This window comes from Eubalaena glacialis, chromosome Y (assembly GCF_028564815.1).
Source record: "Eubalaena glacialis isolate mEubGla1 chromosome Y, mEubGla1.1.hap2.+ XY, whole genome shotgun sequence".
NCBI classification, from domain to species: domain Eukaryota; kingdom Metazoa; phylum Chordata; class Mammalia; order Artiodactyla; family Balaenidae; genus Eubalaena; species Eubalaena glacialis.
In genome coordinates, this window is record NC_083737.1 from 5572271 (window position 1) to 5587461 (window position 15191).

The 15191-nt window shown below is 46.6% G+C and overlaps 1 protein-coding gene across 1 annotated transcript in view; it reads left to right on the forward strand.

Annotated features, from left to right (window-relative positions):
• Positions 1 to 15152, forward strand: part of LOC133082917 (dehydrogenase/reductase SDR family member on chromosome X-like) — a 188930-nt gene extending 173778 nt beyond the window's left edge. The window contains exon 7 of the mRNA XM_061179604.1: positions 14701 to 15152. Within this exon, the coding sequence (XP_061035587.1) occupies positions 14701 to 14904 (204 nt within the window). The 3' untranslated portion in view covers positions 14905 to 15152. The remainder of the gene's footprint in view (positions 1 to 14700) is intronic.
• The last annotated feature ends 39 nt before the right edge of the window (positions 15153 to 15191 follow it).

Below are 15191 nucleotides of genomic sequence, written 5' to 3' on the forward strand. Positions count from 1 at the left end.
GAAACAAAAAAATAGATACATGTATATCTGTGTGTATATCTACACACACGTACATATACATGCATACATATATATGGAGTATGTGGCATATATCGTTTGTGGAATGCACATTGTTTTATAACTTCCTAGATGCACATAGTTATATGGAAGATTATTTATTCAAGGGTCATGATTCCTTCCCAAGTAATTTTGATATATTAAGAAATACTGGGCTTCCCTGGTGGCGCACTGGTTCAGAATCCACCTGGCAATGCAGGGGACACGGGTTCGAGCCCTGGTCCGGGAAGATCCCACATGCCGCGGAGCAACTAAGCCCGTGTACCACAACTACTGAGCCTGTGCTCTAGAGCCCGCGAGCCACAACTACTGAGCCCGCATGCCACAGCTACTGAAGCCCGTGCACCTAGAGTCTGTGCTCCACAACAAGAGAAGCCACCGCAATGAGAAGCCCGCTCACCGCAAAGAAGAGTAGCCCCCACTCGCTGCAACTAGAGAAAAGCCCGCACGCAGCAGCGAAGACCCAACGCAGCCAAAAATAAATGAATGAATGAATGAATGAATAAAAAAAAGAAATATTAAGATTCCAAAATTTCTAGCACATTCTCAGAAGAATCACATTATAACGGCCTCACTGATAACAATGTTCAGTATACTCTGAGCCTGTACTGCCTGTGGTGATGGCTTTATGATTCATTGTATGTGGGAACATGGAAATATAATTTCAAAATATAGGAAAACAATGCTAAAATAAATGTCTATTTCATTTTTAAAAAACAACAAAAGAATAGACAAAAAAGTGATTTTACCAATTCCATCACTGACATCATCTACTTTCTAATAGATTTTCAGTCTCAATGTTCTTTTTAAGCCATATGCTTATTTAATCTGCATGTATGGATCAGCCTGTCTCCTTTGACTGTGTGCTGCTTTTGAAAATGTTCCCATCTACTCTATAGGCAATTAAATAGTAGCTCATGTATAATTTGTCCTGGTAGCTAATTTATTTTGAAGGGAAAACATCTAATGTTTCTCTCTGAAGAATACTTATACCTATTATCATTTGTATATTATACTTTATCATATGCTATGTTGTATATCATTCCTATCTTACCTTTTTTTTAGAATTTATTTATTTATTTTTGGTGGCGTTGGGTCTTCGTTGCTGCGTGCGGGCTTTCTCTAGTTGTGGCGAGCGGGGGCTACTCTTCGTTGCAGTGCGTGGGCTTCTCATTGTGGTGGCTTCTCTTGTTGCAGAGCTCGGGCTCTAGGCACGCGGGCTTCAGTAGTTGTGGCACACGGGCTCAGTAGTTGTGGCACGTGGGCTCAGTAGTTGTGGCTCGTGGGCTCTAGAGCGCAGGCTCAGTAGTTGTGGCACACGGGCTTAGTGGCTCCGCGGCATGTGGGATCTTCCCGGACCAGGGATCAAACCCATGTCCCCTGCATTGGCAGGCGGATTCTTAACCACTGTGCCGCCAGGGAAGTCCTCCTATCTTACTTTTTAAAAAATAAAGTATCAGTTTAATTTTATAAAAACCTGACCTATGGGACACAGGGTTAGGCAACTATGGGTTGGCTGCATGGTTTTGAGAATAAAGTTTTATTGGCACACATGGCTGCTTTCATGTTACAAAGGCAGAGTTGAGTAGTTACAACAGAGACCAAAAAGCCCACAGAAGTCAAAAGTATTTCTTATCTGGCCTTTTGCAGACAAAGTTGGCTGGCTCTGACCTAGAGAGATGACTGCATTTTAGTTTCCTTTTGCTCCCTTATTTGGGTAGTGTGGATCAGTACATTCCCTTGAAGGGGTGGTCTTTATTTCTAGAATGATTCTGACTGTCGTGGAGCCTTATTCTGTAATACCCTGTGGGATTCTGTTCCCCAACGACTTCATTGAGCATTTACTTATTGCTATTTATCCTGGAGCTGGAGATCCCCTTTCTGTGCTGTTTTTTGACAAGTGTGGATGGTAAAGTTTTGATGATCTGTTTAAAAAAAAAAAAAAAAAAAAGGAAGAAAGAAAAGAGAGAGAGAATTAAGAAGCTTTTCTATTTCCCGCCCTTTTGCTTCAGAATAGTCTAATTGTCATGAGAAGCTTTTGAAAAGTGGAACGATTCCCTTTGAAAACTCTCAGGAATTGGGAATTTTCGGAAAAGGAATTCTAAGTCAGCTTTCAAAATGCCTTCAATGCTTATTGCTTGGTTGAGTGTTTCTTCCTCTTCTGTGGTTAGTTCTGGCAGCGTTCTCATATCAATAGAATCGTCTGTTTCAAGTTTTAGAATTAATGTGTTGTTACTAAGTCTCTTTCCTCCGGCTCAGGAAGGCTCCTGATTCCAATTGAATGAAATCAGCTACTCCCCTGGGCTCCTTTTAGACCTTCATTAACTCTTTTCAGTTTGCTTTTTCATCAGCTCACCTTTTAGTCTCTCAATTCTCAAGCAAAGGATTTTTAAATTTTTCAAATTTTAAGTTCTTTCGCTAGCAAAACATCCACACTTAGACATACTCACTCCCTATTCCTCCAGGAATCCCTCTACATCCGGAGACAGTATGTGTAGTTCTTTCTTTGTGGTCCAACATTGAGGTGAAACTTTCACCTATGAATCATTTTTTAAAAATCTTTTGATCATCACATGCACATTTGGATTTAAAATGTGCAACCACAGGGCACTGAGTAATGGTGCTTTTATATATAAGAGAGGAAATTATGGAAACTGTAGAATTACATAGTGGAAGCCTATTTGTTACCATGGCAATAAAGCAAAAGTGATGTGAGTTGTAAAGAGAAAAATGCTGTAGGACAATGGCAGGCTCTGATGTCATCTTTATAATGATGATTGTATATCATCATTACACATATTATTTCATTACACGTACGTGTGTGTGCATGCATTGGGTGAAGTCTGCAAGGATGTGCCCTCAGTCCCTGGGGGGCCGGGGGGCAGTCTTGAGGACTTATGTGTCTTTATGTCCCTTTATGTCATTTAATGGCATTCTTTTATATCACTCCGAAACCTCTATTCTACACCTTATCAAAAGCCCTGGACTTGATTCCAAATTCAGAGCCGGTCCCCTGGGTAAACCAGTTAGTACCTTGAAAAACCCCAGCAGGCTGATACATTTATAAAGATAAGAGGCTTAATTGGTTCTTTCTACAAGCAAATCAAGACCATTCCATATGTCTGTGCCGTAGGGTCAGGGAAGGTCTTCAGAGGGCGTGCGTGCCCTTCAGGCATCTAGGAAGCAGTTAGTAGCTTCATAAATCAAATCCAGCTCCGATACAGAAAACCTGCATCTCCCAGGCCATCGGGCCCTTGCATTTGGGGGTGTCATCCTGGTTCCCTCCCCCCCACTCCCTCAAGATCAACGTGTACCGCGAAAAAGCACGATTTTCAATGCTGACTGCATCTGGTCCCCTGGTCGGGGCTCCTGTCCAATAAGCCCTTTGAAATTCCCTTTATCTGGTCTCCAATTACAAATGATCACATCTCCCCTGTGGAATGTGCCGTTGTCAGAATAACATATATGGCTGGCCGTGGTTGGTTCCCTTCACCATGCATCTAAATCTGTCCAGTGAAGACCGGAGATCAGAAAGTCTGGTCCTCGGATGGATGCGCTCAGCGGGTGAGAGGCCTAATTAAGCACCTCAAGGACACACGTCCAGGGAGCCTTCTCTCCCACCTCTGAGTCCCTAGCTGCTCCATTGTCGGGGACCGAGCATCCAAATGCAAGCACGCTGTCCCAGCAGCTTAAGACATGTGACACCCCCAGTTGACATTCCATCATGTCGTAGGGACCCACCATCCATGACTCCACGCTCCTTGGAGATCAGCCTCTCGTAGGAGATGCTGGATGACCCAGGGGAAGCCCAAGGTCATCACAGGGGTCCTCATAAGAGAGGTTGGGGGGCTGAGGGTCAGAGAGGGAGAAGTGACGGCAGAAGCAGAGGTCATGGATTCCTGGCTTTGAAGGTGGGACAGAGGACCACGGGCCAGGGGGTGCAGTGGCCTCTCAGAGCTGAAAGAGGCAAGGAAACAGCTTCTCCCCGTGACACCTGCAGAAGGAATGCAGTGCTGCCCACACCTGGATTTTCGCCCGGATTCGCTGTATGCTTCTGACCTCTTAGAATTTGAAGAAGATGGTACCTTTGTGCTGTTTTGAGCCACCAATTTTGTGATAATTTGCAAGAGCCCCCAGAGGAAATTCATACACTCTCCTCTCTCCTTGGATCTCAAGTGTCCAGACCATCATCTTGTGGCTTTTTAAGCTCATTGGCTTCGGATCCTGCCTTTCCGGGGCAGGTTGATAAGACTCACCTCTCAGGTGGGTGCCTGCGTCACCTGCCTGTGCCGGGCGCTGCCCCAGACACCACGAGGGAATCCTTCATGAAGCATCAGCCCCTCCCATCCTGATGATGCCTTTGACACACGTCTCAGAAACACCCAGATGGCTCCCACGACATGCTGGATGTTGCACAACACTTCGTAAACGTTGGCGTATTTAATGTGTATTCCAAGACCATGGGGTGGGCACGAATACTGCCCCCAGTTTACCGAGGGGGACATGGAGGGATTTTTTTTTTTAAATTAGGAACGATTTGGTTTTATGAATGAACATATATTAAAATTCACAGTTTACAGTCGAAATAAAGTCTTTCAAAAATCCACTGTAGGATCCTTGATCAAAGCAAAGATGACAAGCATTCAAGAAACATCCTTGCCCTTCCGATACCGTGATCTGAGGACGGTGCACGGCACATACCAAGAATGACGGAGTGTGTTTCCTGGGTGCCGTGTGCTGGGAAATGAGTATCGGATTCTGAATAGACAACAAATTGCTCTAAACAGTGCTCCCTCTGGGATAAATAACATCTCCCATTTTCTCTACACCTTAAGAAAAAAAAAAAAAAAAAGATCCCATCACCTCAGATGGGATTCCCTAGGAGGCATGGAGCAGGGAGTCAGTCAAGGCGTGATGTCCTTCAGACTGGTGACATCTCCCTGCACAGAGCTGTAAAGACAGTTAATAGGGCATCGGGAGGTATGTCCCAACATTGTACCAGGCAATGGGCACTCCTGCTTTCTCAGCAATTTTCATGAGTGCTGAAAGGAGGAGGACGGTGCCAATGATCTGCCCTTGCAGTGGACGCAGGACACAAAAGCGGCAGCCCTTGGAGGGGGTTGAAGGCTGGAGCCTGAACCAGGCTGGGACCATCGGTGATGCAGAAATAGCTCAAGATGAGGGTGGCCATACTGTCATTTCTCCCTTGTCTGCTGGGTCCCTCATCAGAACCCCAGATCCCCACAAATGGCGTGAGCTACCCCCGTCTCCATTCTCCCCAGGACAACTGGTCCCAGTCCCAATGAGTGTCTTAGACGTTGGGTCTGGACCTCCTCCCAGGACGCCCGATAATGGATGTCAATAGTGATGTTATTACAGATGGCCAGTAGGCACACGTGCGAAAAGATGCTCAACATCACTAATTATTAGAGAAATGCAAATCGAAACTACAGTGAGGTATCACCTCACACCTGTCAGAATGACCATCATTAAAAAGTCTACATGTAACAAATGCTGAAGAGGACGTGGATAAAAGGGAACCCTCCTACCCTGTTGGTGGGAATGTAAGTTGGTGCAGCCACTATGGAGAACAGTATGGAGATTCCTCAGAAAACTAAAAATAGAACTACCATATGATCCAGCAATCCCACTCCTGGGTGTATATCCAGACAAAACTCTAATTCAAAAAGATACATGCACCCCAGTGTTCATAGCAGCACTATTTACAATAGCCAAGACATGGAAACAACCTAAATGTCCATCAACAGATGAATGGGTAAAGAAGGTGTAGTACATGTATACAATAGAATACTACTAAGCCATAAAAAAGAACAAAATAATGCCACTTGCAGCAACATGGATGGACCTGGAGATGATCATACTAAGTGAAGTAAGTCACACAGAGAAAGACAAATGCCGTCTGATCTCACTTATATGTGGAATCTAAAATATGGCACAAATGAACTTATCTACCAAAGAGAAACAGACTCACAGACATAGAGAACAGAGTTGTGGTTGCCAAGGGGGAGGGGGGATGGGGGAGGGATGGAGTGGGAGTTTGGGATTAGCAGATGCAACCTATTTTATGTAGGATGGATAAACAACAAGGTCCTACTGTAGAGTACAGGGAACTCTATTCAATATCCTGTGATAAACCATCATGGAAAAGAATATGAAAAAAGAAAGTGTCCATATGTGTACAACTGAGTCACTTTGCTGTACAGCAGAAATTAGCACAACATTGTAAATCGACTATACTTCAAAAAAACCCCCACGAAACAGCGATGTTGTAGGATCAGATGCATCCAGCCTCCAGAGCGTCCCGTGTACTGGAGGGCATGGTGGGGTGGACCTGGGGTCTGGTTAGAGGCCAGTGCAGGGGTGCAGGGGTGCAGAGGGGCAGAAGGAGATCGTTTTGAAAACGATTCTAGAGACCACATCATGCGGTCTTGACTGGTTGCCCGTGGAAAGTGAACCAAGAAAGACTCGGGTCATTTGGGGTTTCTGACTCAGAAATCGGGGTGCGTGGTGATGGCTGTCCAGGAAATGGGGGAACTGGCAGGTGGGGATGGAAGGATGATTGACCCTGAGGTGTGTACGTAGGGTCTCTACCTCTGGATGCCAGCTGGGCCGCCGTGAGCGTCTGTCTGCAGCTCAGAGGTGCACATGGAATTTGTGGTTGCAAACATGCAGGGAGGTGACCCACGAGGCCATGGCCATGGGTGTGGGTGATGCACCCATCATGACTGATGAGGAAGATGGGGAGGGTTGGAGTCTCTGGAAGAAGCAAGACCTGGCCATTCCGTGCAGCACCTCCCCTCCCTCCTCTCTGCCCCTCATTTTTGTAATTTGTTCATTCTGGATAATACCATCTCCTAAGACTGTTGTGAGCATTGCTGACATAATACATGGGAAAGCATTTGCAACACTGTAAAGCCCTGTATAATTATGTAGTTATAAGGCATTCGTGTTCCCCTCTCACTGCACACAGCTCACGGCTCTGTTATGCACAGTGTAAACCCCACCCTCTGCTCTCTTTCCTTCGCTTTATTTTATTTTATTTATTTAGTTTTTGTGCGCTTGTACCCAGCCCTCGACCCACCGCCTCTGCTGGTCATCCGCTCCAGGGGCGCGGGGGCTCTTATCTAAATGATCTTTCTTGGCTTTCTTGGCTTCATGCAGAGAAAAACTTCAGCTGTAAATACACGGTGCTCTCCCCAGCCCTGCACCCCGGGCTCCCGGCGGGCGTCTGTCCTTCAGGGATCCCGAAGCCTCTGATAAGAGCCACCATGTTTCCTATTGGGGTTGGGCTTCACATTTGAGACATCTCTGCTTTCTTACAAGTCTCCAAGAGGATCTTAGTTTTGTTTTTTTTTTAAGCTGCAGGTAAAATGGGAGATGTTATTTATCCCAGAGGGACCACTGTTTAGAGCATCTTGTTGTCTATTCAGAATCTGACTCTCATTTCCCAGCACATGGCACCCAGGAAACACACTTCATCATGCTTGCAAGAGCTCCTATCGATGACAAGTGAACAGGGACAGATCATCCAGTTGTATTTGGAGCTGCAGCAGGTGCACCTGGGAGGTACAGCCTTCATTTTAAAAACTGTAGGAGGCACCGTCCTCAGATGACGGTATCAAAAGAACAAGGATGTTTCTTGAATGCTTGTCATCTTTATTTTGATCAAGATTCCTACAGCAGATTTTTGAAACGCATTATTTAGACTATGAACTGTGAATTTAATATGTGTTCATTCATAAAACTGAATCGTTTTTAATATGTTAAAAAAAAATCCCTGCGTGTCCTCCTCTGTAAATTAGAGGCTGTAGTTGTGTGCACGCCGTGGTGTTGGAATACAGATTAAATGTGCCAACATTTACGAAGTGTTTTCCAATATCCAGCACGGCCTGGGTGCCACGTGGATGTTTCTGAGACGTGTTTCGAAGGCATCATCAGGAATGGCGGGGGGGGGGGGGATGCTTCAGAAGGATTCCCTCGTGGTGTTCAGGGCAGTGCCTGGCATAGGTAAGTGTTGTAGGAGTTTCTCCTGCTCCCACCAAAGCTGCCTGGACCAGTACCATGACCACTTTTGTCTGTTGGGTTCTAGCTCAAAGGGATTTGGGGAACGGTGTGCTGGTTATCTCCTCTTCATGCTGTTTGGATAACCTGAAGACATCCTCCTTTAATTATAGAGTTGGGACATGTAGTCATTGGCTCAGGCTGCCCCAGTAGAACACTGCAGGCTGGGCAGCTTAAACAACAGACATTTGTTTCCCCAGGTTCTGGAGGCTGGGAGTCTGAGATCACGGCGTGGGCAGATTAGTCCCTGGCGAGGCTGTCTTCCTGGCTTACAGATGCCGCCGCCTTGCCGTGTCCTCACGTGGTGGAGAGGGAGCTCTGGGGCATCTTCCTCTCTTTTAAGGACACTAATCCCATCCTGGGGGCCCCACCCTCATGACCTCATCTAACCCTAATCCCCTCCCAAAGGCTCCATCTCCTAATAGCACCCCGTCGGGGATCAGAGCTTCAGTGTATGAACTCGGGGGTCACGCACATTCCGTCCATAGCAGGACGTATGCATTCACTGGACACCTGTTTAAGAAGCATCTCCCACCCGCCATGGACATTGCTGGTCTCGGGTCCACGTGGCAGAACCTGAGCATCGGGGGCCAGACACCCACACAAACACCCGGCATCCGGGTGAGGAAGCTGAGGCTAACGGAGAGTGGGTGGCTCCAGCAAGGTCTCCTGGGTCACGAGAGGTGATGCAGAAATTGAACCCTGGTCCTGGGACCCGCAATTCTTTGGTGCCACTTCCTCCTCCAGAGAATGTAGCTAAATGTCCCAAAGTTAAAGTTGGGCATGGGGGAGCGTGTGTGTTGTGCATGTGACCGAGTGTATGTGTGTGCCTACTTATACACACACGTGTGCATCTCAGCGTCTACCAGACTTCCTTCCTTTCACTCAGGCGTGATGTGTCATCACCCTGATGGGTGAGGGTTAGGACGGTGAGATCGGATGTCAGGAAGAAGAAATGCATAAAACCGTCCATTTCGTGAGCTGTCAAAACATTTAGGAATTAAAAAGTACAAATGAAATCTCATTTCCTCTTATCTTTATCATCTGCCCAGGGCTTGGAAATGTTCTGCAAATGCTCGGAGATGGCTGTTTTTAGCCCAGCATCTATCATGTGTTTAAGTGGGATAAGTGGATGAGATTAATTCTCCATGAGGTGCATGAGCACGAAGAACAGCTCTTTTTTTTTTTTCCTGTCCTTTTCTATGTCAGAGAACTCCCTGGCTGGGCAGGGCCACCCTGGGTGAGTGTGTGTGGGTACATGGGAGTATATGTATGTAAGTGTGAATGTATGTGTGTGCATGTAAATGTATTTGTATGCATGGGTGTATGTGTGTGTGCGTGTGAATGTGTGTGCATGTGAATATGTGTGTGTGGATGGGTGTATCTGTGTGTGTGTGTGGATGGGTGTATCTGTCTATGTGCATGTAAATGCATGTGTGTACATGTGAATGTGTGTGTATGGGTGTATATGTGTGTGTGCATGTGAATGTGTGTGTATGGGTGTATATGTGTGTGTGCATGTGAATGTGTGTGCATGGTAGTATATGTATGTGAATGTGTGTGTGTATGGGTGTATGTGCATGTGAATGTGTGTGTGTATGGGTGAATGTGTGTGTGGATGGGTGTATGTGTGTGTGAATGTGTGGGTGTATGTGTGTGCATGTGAATGTGTGTGTGTGGATGAGTGTATATGTGTGTGTGCATGTGACTGTGTGTGCATGGGGGTATATGTGTGTGCATGTGAATGTGTGTGTGTATGGGTGTATATGTGTGTGTGCATGTGATTGCATGGGGGTATATGTGTGTGAATGTGTGTGTGTATGGGTGTATATGTGTGTGTGCATGTGAATATGTGTGCATGGGTATGTGTGTGTGCATGTGAATGCATGTGTGTGCATGGGTATATGTGTGTGTGCATGTGACTGTGTGCATGGAGGTATATGTGTGTGCGTGTGACTGTGGATGGGTGTATCTGTGTGTGTGCATGTGAATGTGTGCATGTAAATGCATGTGTGTGAATGGGTATATATGTGTGTGCGCATGTGAATGTGTGTGCATGGCAGTATATGTGTGTGCATGTGAATGTGTGTGTGGATGGGTGTATATGTGTGTGTGCATGTGACTGTGTGTGTATGGGTGTATATGTGTGTGTGCATGTGACTATGTATGCATGGGGGTATATGTGTGTGCATGTGAATGTGTGTGTGTGCATGTAACTGTGTGTGCATGGGGGTATATGTGTGTGCATGTGAATGTGTGTGTGGATGGGTGTATATGTGTGTGTGCATGTGACTGTGTGTGGATGGGTGTATATGTGTGTGTGCATGTGACTATGTATGCATGGGGGTATATGTGTGTGCATGTGAATGTGTGTGTGTGCATGTAACTGTGTGTGCATGGGGGTATATGTGTGTGCATGTGAATGTGTGTGTGGATGGGTGTATATGTGTGTGTGCATGTGACTGTGTGTGGATGGGTGTATATGTGTGTGTGCATGTGACTGTGTGTGTGTGGATGGGTGTATATGTGTGTGTGCATGTGACTGTGCATGGGGGGGTGTGTGTGTGTGGATGGGTATATGTGTGTGCATGTGAATGTGTGTGTGGATGGGTGTGTGTGTGTGCATGTGACTGTGTGTGTGTATGGGTGTATGTGTGTGTGCATGTGACTGTGTGTGCATGTGAATGTGTGCATGTAAATGCATGTGTGTGCATGTGAATGGGTGTGTATGTGTGTGTGCATGTGAATGTGTGTGTGTGTATGGCTGTATATGTGTGAGTGCATGTGACTGTGTGTGCATGGGGGTATATGTGTGTGCATGTGAATGTGTGGATGGGTATATGTGTGTGCATGTGACTGTATGTGTGTGGATGGGTGTATGTGTGTGAGTGCATGTGACTGTGTGTGGATGGGTGTATATGTGTGTGTGCATGTGACTGTATGTGTGTGGATGGGTGTATATGTGTGTGTGCATGTGACTGTGTGTGGGGGGGTATATGTGTGTGTGCATGTGACTGTGTGTGTGTGGATGGGTGTATATGTGTGTGTGCATGTGACTGTGTGTGGGGGGGTATATGTGTGTGTGCATGTGACTGTGTGTGCATGGGGGTATATGTCTGTGCTTCGAAGTCCCTTTCCTACAGAAACATGATCATCAACAGAATTCCATTGCAATCCTGTCTCCTGACAGTAGCTGAATTTTGGGCACGGTGCTGTGTCCGTTGGGCATCCCAAGCTTATGCCCAGCACAGCACAGGCAGTATCTTCTAAAACTGCCATCCTTGTGTTGTAGTTGGACATGCTGATCACAAGGACTGTTACCCGGACAAGAGGACTTTCCACCTGTGGGGGAAATGGACCCCCAGATAAGGCCCGCTGGAGGACCCAAAAGAAGCAGCCTCTAAAGAGAGGGTTGGACACATCCTAGGGAAATCCCAGGAGCGAGGGAGCCTGCGGCTGCAACAAAGCAGGTCTTTCTGATGGAGGTGACTCACTCTGGGGGTGAAACATGGCGGGGGGTTTCTGGGCATGGACCCCTGAATCCTCGGCCTGGGGAACGGCTGACTTAGGAGCCAAGCTCATCCCAGGAGCTGATTGAAGGATGTGTTTGCCAAGGAGGTGCAAATCCATCCGAACAAGAACGTCTCAGACACCACTAAAGGGAAAACCGGTTCCTCTGTCTTGTAATAACCTATAACGGAAAATCATCTGGAAAATATATGTGTGGTACCCTCCCAGCTCTCACCCTGTGGCCCACACTCTTCATGTGGCTGTTCCTGATCTGGATTTTATCATAAAAGTGGAATCACGAGGAGATGCCGTCTTGAATTCTGTGAGTCGTTCTTGGAAATCCTCAACCCTGCGGGGGTCCTGGGTACCCCAGTACCTATAGTCAGTGGGTCCGGAGCACAGGAGGACCCCAGAGACATGTGGTGAGGGCAGTTAAGGAGAACTGAGGCCATAAACACGCAGAGGCTTTGCCAACTCTGGGTGGACAGCACCAGAATCGAATCACAGGACGCCTAGTTGAAGTGGAAACAGAACATTGGTCATAACCACTGCCCCAGGAAGACAGGAAAATCCAACATCCGTTCCCAGAAAACAGACTCAGGGCACATGCGATGTGCAGGCAGTGTCTCCTATTTAAAATGAGTAAATCCTTTTTTTTGGAGGATTTTTTGTTTAATACATCTGAAAAGAATTGCATATACAAAAAAACAGCTGTGAGAAAGCGTTGGATCAACACTGACGAATTGACAAGGGTGAGGACTTGGGGCTGGTGGAAAAGGTGACCTAAGCGTTTTTAAAAGTTGGAAACTGCAACCAAAATAAGATGTAAAAATCCCTATCAACACTTGGGGAAAAAACCCCAAAACACTTAGGAGTCTTCATAAGACTGCATGTCAAATCAATATGTTTTATACCTTATAACTGACATATAACATTGTATAAATTTATCTCCATAAAAAAGTAGTAGAATCCCGTCTAAAGGAGCTCGTTGCTACAATGAAACAAATGTTTTTTCCTGAAGAGGCAGACTGTTCCCTTCATGACCCCTGACCCCCTCCTGACCCCATGCCCACCCCTTCCCACCCCATCCCAACACATGAGAACACAGGCTTTCCAATAATGCGTGTTCCTCTCTGCAGACTTTCTTGCAAACCTTCAAGCTCCTCCTGGGAGATGCCCATATGTTTCAGATTGTCCTCGTCGATTCATGTCTTGACCGTAGGGTCCCAGGATCTTGCTTCCTTGAGTATGGGACCCGGTAACATCAAGGAACAGTTTACCTGGCTGCCCTCAGCAATTTCCCATCTTTGTCGTGTTCAGTGTTTTTGGCAGGTGGGTACACAGCCCTCTTGGGAGATCAGATGGGGGGGTGTTGGTCTTCCAGACAATGCCTTCAAAGTCGCAGCTTCTCTGCCTGTCACATGGCTCCGTGGAGTAAAGGAAGCTGTGCCCTTCACTTCTCTTTTTAACCTTCTCCAGCCCGCTTATAAGTGCTGGGGGACATTTGTCATCACGACTTCCGAGATACCCCTTTTGAGCACGTCTGAATCCAGAAAGTGTGACCGTGGGGTTGTTTCCTGGCCTGGGTGTGTACTTGAGGGTCCTACAATGGTACACTCTTAGAGGCACACGAGAAGGACCAGGGTTGGGCGAGTTGAGCGGATTTCCAAAAGTTTGTTACATGCGATGAGCTCCTGAAAAGTCATTGTCATGACAATAAGATGAGGGAATTCTATTGGTTTCTGGGTATTGAATTGTAGCCCCAAAGCCCCTCACTTCCCACAAGGTCTAATCCCTTGAACTTCTCTGCCAGGTTCTTTTAATCCACGGGTTCTTTTTTTTTTTTTTTTGCAGTTTTTTAAAAATTATGGTTGATTTACAATGTTTCAGGTGTACAGCAAAGTGATTCAGTTATATATATATATATATATATATGTATTCTTTTTCTGATTCTTTTTCATTATAGGATCTTACGAGATATTGAATATAGTTCCCTGTGCTGTACAGTAGGACCTTGTTGTTTATCTATTTTACATATAATAGTGTGTGTCTGTTAGTCCCAAACTCCTAATTTATCCCTCCCCCCGTTTCCCCTTTGGTATCTGTAGCTCTGTTTTCTATGTCTGTGAATCTGTTTGTGTTTCATAAATAAGTTCATTTGTATTATTTTTTAGACTCTGCATATAAGTGATATCATATGGTATTTGTCTTTGTCTGACTTCACTTAGTATGATCATCTCTAGGTCCATCCATGTTGCTGCAAATGGCATTATTTCATCCTTTTTCATGGCTGAGTAATACTCCATAACACACACACACACACACACACACACACACACACACACACACACACACACACACACACACACACACACACACACACACACCACCGCCCCACGTCTTCTTCTAATCCACTGATCATGCCCAGGGACCAGCTCCCAACCCAAAACACAGGATGTCTGCCGTTCAAACCTTCCTCCTTCCCTCCTACTGCCCAAGGTCCACTTTTCTCAATGTCTTCTCAGCCTTTCAAGCTTTTTTTTGAACTTACAGTTCTCCTACTGTAACTCTCTTCACTGCATGGAAACCAAGAACCTTTCTGCTGTCTCGACATTTCCATCTCAAATTGCTAAATGTCGTGCGTTCAACACAGAGGCCGAACAGTCATCTGCTTTGAGCCAACGAATAAGCATTTCAGTTTCATCAAGCACTGGCCATACAGCAGAAATGCACACCACATTGTAAACCAACTACACTTCAATAAAAATAAATTTTTTAAAAAAGAGTTGGAGACCTGAGTATTTACATTGGGGGTCTTCATATGCATCTATCGAAATGGATTAACCCAATGTGGAAATACAACCCACGTGGGTGCACCTTCCTGCACCCATGGAGGCCGGGCTCCCCCAGCCTGTCCGGCCCGGCTTTGTGCCTGAGTCGATGGAACCAGGTCGGAGGTGCTGTGTCTCACCCACAGTGTCTGTGAGCGTGGAGACCCCCGTGTCTCTGCTCTGAAAGTCAACTCCTGTTCTTCTTTCCTTCCCCCTGCAGACCCCGGATGAGGGAGCCTGGACCTCCGTCTATGCGGCGGTCACCCCAGCGCTAGAAGGCCGTGGCGGCTGCTATCTTTACAACGAGAAAGAGACCAAGTCTCTGGTGGTCACATACGACCTGGAGCTTCAGCGACAGCTGTGGGCCAGAAGTTGCCAGATGATGGGCATCGCCGATGTGACCCAGGAGGCCTTCTGGGGTTAGCCACCCGCCGGGGAGACCGTGATCCGCCAGGCACTCGCAGGTGTGTCTGTGCTGGACCACATGTCTGCATCGTTCACATCCCCCGCCCTTGGGGCTCTGTCCCCCCAGAGTCTCCCGTCGGCTTCCTTGCCCTGGGCTGGAACTTGAGGAGAAGAGGAATGCTGAGTGTAACCCTCAGCCCTGAATCTCGTGATCCCCAATGTGTCCAGTTGTACCGGGTGCCCTGAGTCATTAAATCCTGCCAGCCACGCGGGCGGTGTTCTTGCTTAGCACAGAGGCGCCGAGGA